Genomic DNA, 936 nt, shown 5'->3' with positions numbered 1-936 from the left:
AAATACATTATAACCTTTATGTCTGACAATCTCCTTGCGCTGATCAGACATTTGATTTGACGAATCACCAGATGCCGTGTGCCCTGTCTCAAAATAAGACTCTTCCTCATTCCCAGAAGCCCTCCATTGCTGCTTATAAGAATGATCTTCCGATGTGTCATCAGAAACTCCATCTTCCCTCTTAAAAGAAGTAAGCTTCTTGCGTGGCACAGCCTTTGCTCTTACCTTTCTCTTCCTACAATACTTTCTTCCAAACATTGTGGCTGCATCTCTAGAAACATTACAAGGAAACAATCTCTTTCCAGTGACATCCTCATCCATGGCAGTTCGGAGATGGCAACTTCTTTCTTCTTCCCCCTCTAAGTCCTCCAGCAAAAAGGGATGCACCTGAAGAGAGAAAAGAAAAGCAGTCTTAAATTGAACCAAACCAAACAGAAACAGAAGAGTAGTAATGTCTGAGTTAGTATGATGTCTGGTTAGTCAATAGTACCTGATGCGACATCCAAACCTTACCACACCATTTCCCAACAACATATTTTCTCTGTCTGGAAGATCTTTTACCAGAAACTTCGGGCTTCGAGAGTGAGCTTATTGCCGGAGAGCTACGACCGAACACATTGTATATGACGGAGTTGTAAGGCATCTGCTTACTGTACAGAGGCGAGTGACTGAGAATAGCGCTGTAAGAAAGATTAATAGCCAACTTTACGGTCCAATCGCTGTTCCCACCCTTAGCTTCAACATTATCCAACGCTGCCTGAATTGTTTCCTCATCCTCTCGGGTCACATTCCTGAATTCAGTATCATTCCATTCGTGATTGATGGCAAGCTCCTCGGCAACTATTTTTGCTTCAGCCTCTATCCTTCGATACTCTGCAATGATTATGCGTCTAAATGATGAAACTGACTCAAGAATTTGCATAATTGATAAAGCAA

The 936-nt window shown here is 42.3% G+C and overlaps 1 protein-coding gene across 1 annotated transcript in view; it reads right to left on the bottom strand.

The window, feature by feature from the left end:
- Positions 1-936, bottom strand: part of LOC104780653 (lysine-specific demethylase REF6-like) — an 8,777-nt gene that overhangs the window by 3,401 nt on the left and 4,440 nt on the right. Inside the window, exons 7-8 of the mRNA XM_010505170.2 lie at positions 491-873; positions 226-387 (exon numbers count right to left, since the gene is read on the bottom strand). Coding sequence (XP_010503472.1) covers positions 226-387; positions 491-873 — 545 coding nt within the window. The remainder of the gene's footprint in view (positions 1-225; positions 388-490; positions 874-936) is intronic.

Source organism: Camelina sativa, chromosome 4, assembly GCF_000633955.1.
Source record: "Camelina sativa cultivar DH55 chromosome 4, Cs, whole genome shotgun sequence".
Lineage (NCBI taxonomy): Eukaryota > Viridiplantae > Streptophyta > Magnoliopsida > Brassicales > Brassicaceae > Camelina > Camelina sativa.
The sequence above is the reverse complement of the archived record's forward strand: the minus strand, read 5'-3'. Positions and strand labels throughout refer to the sequence as shown.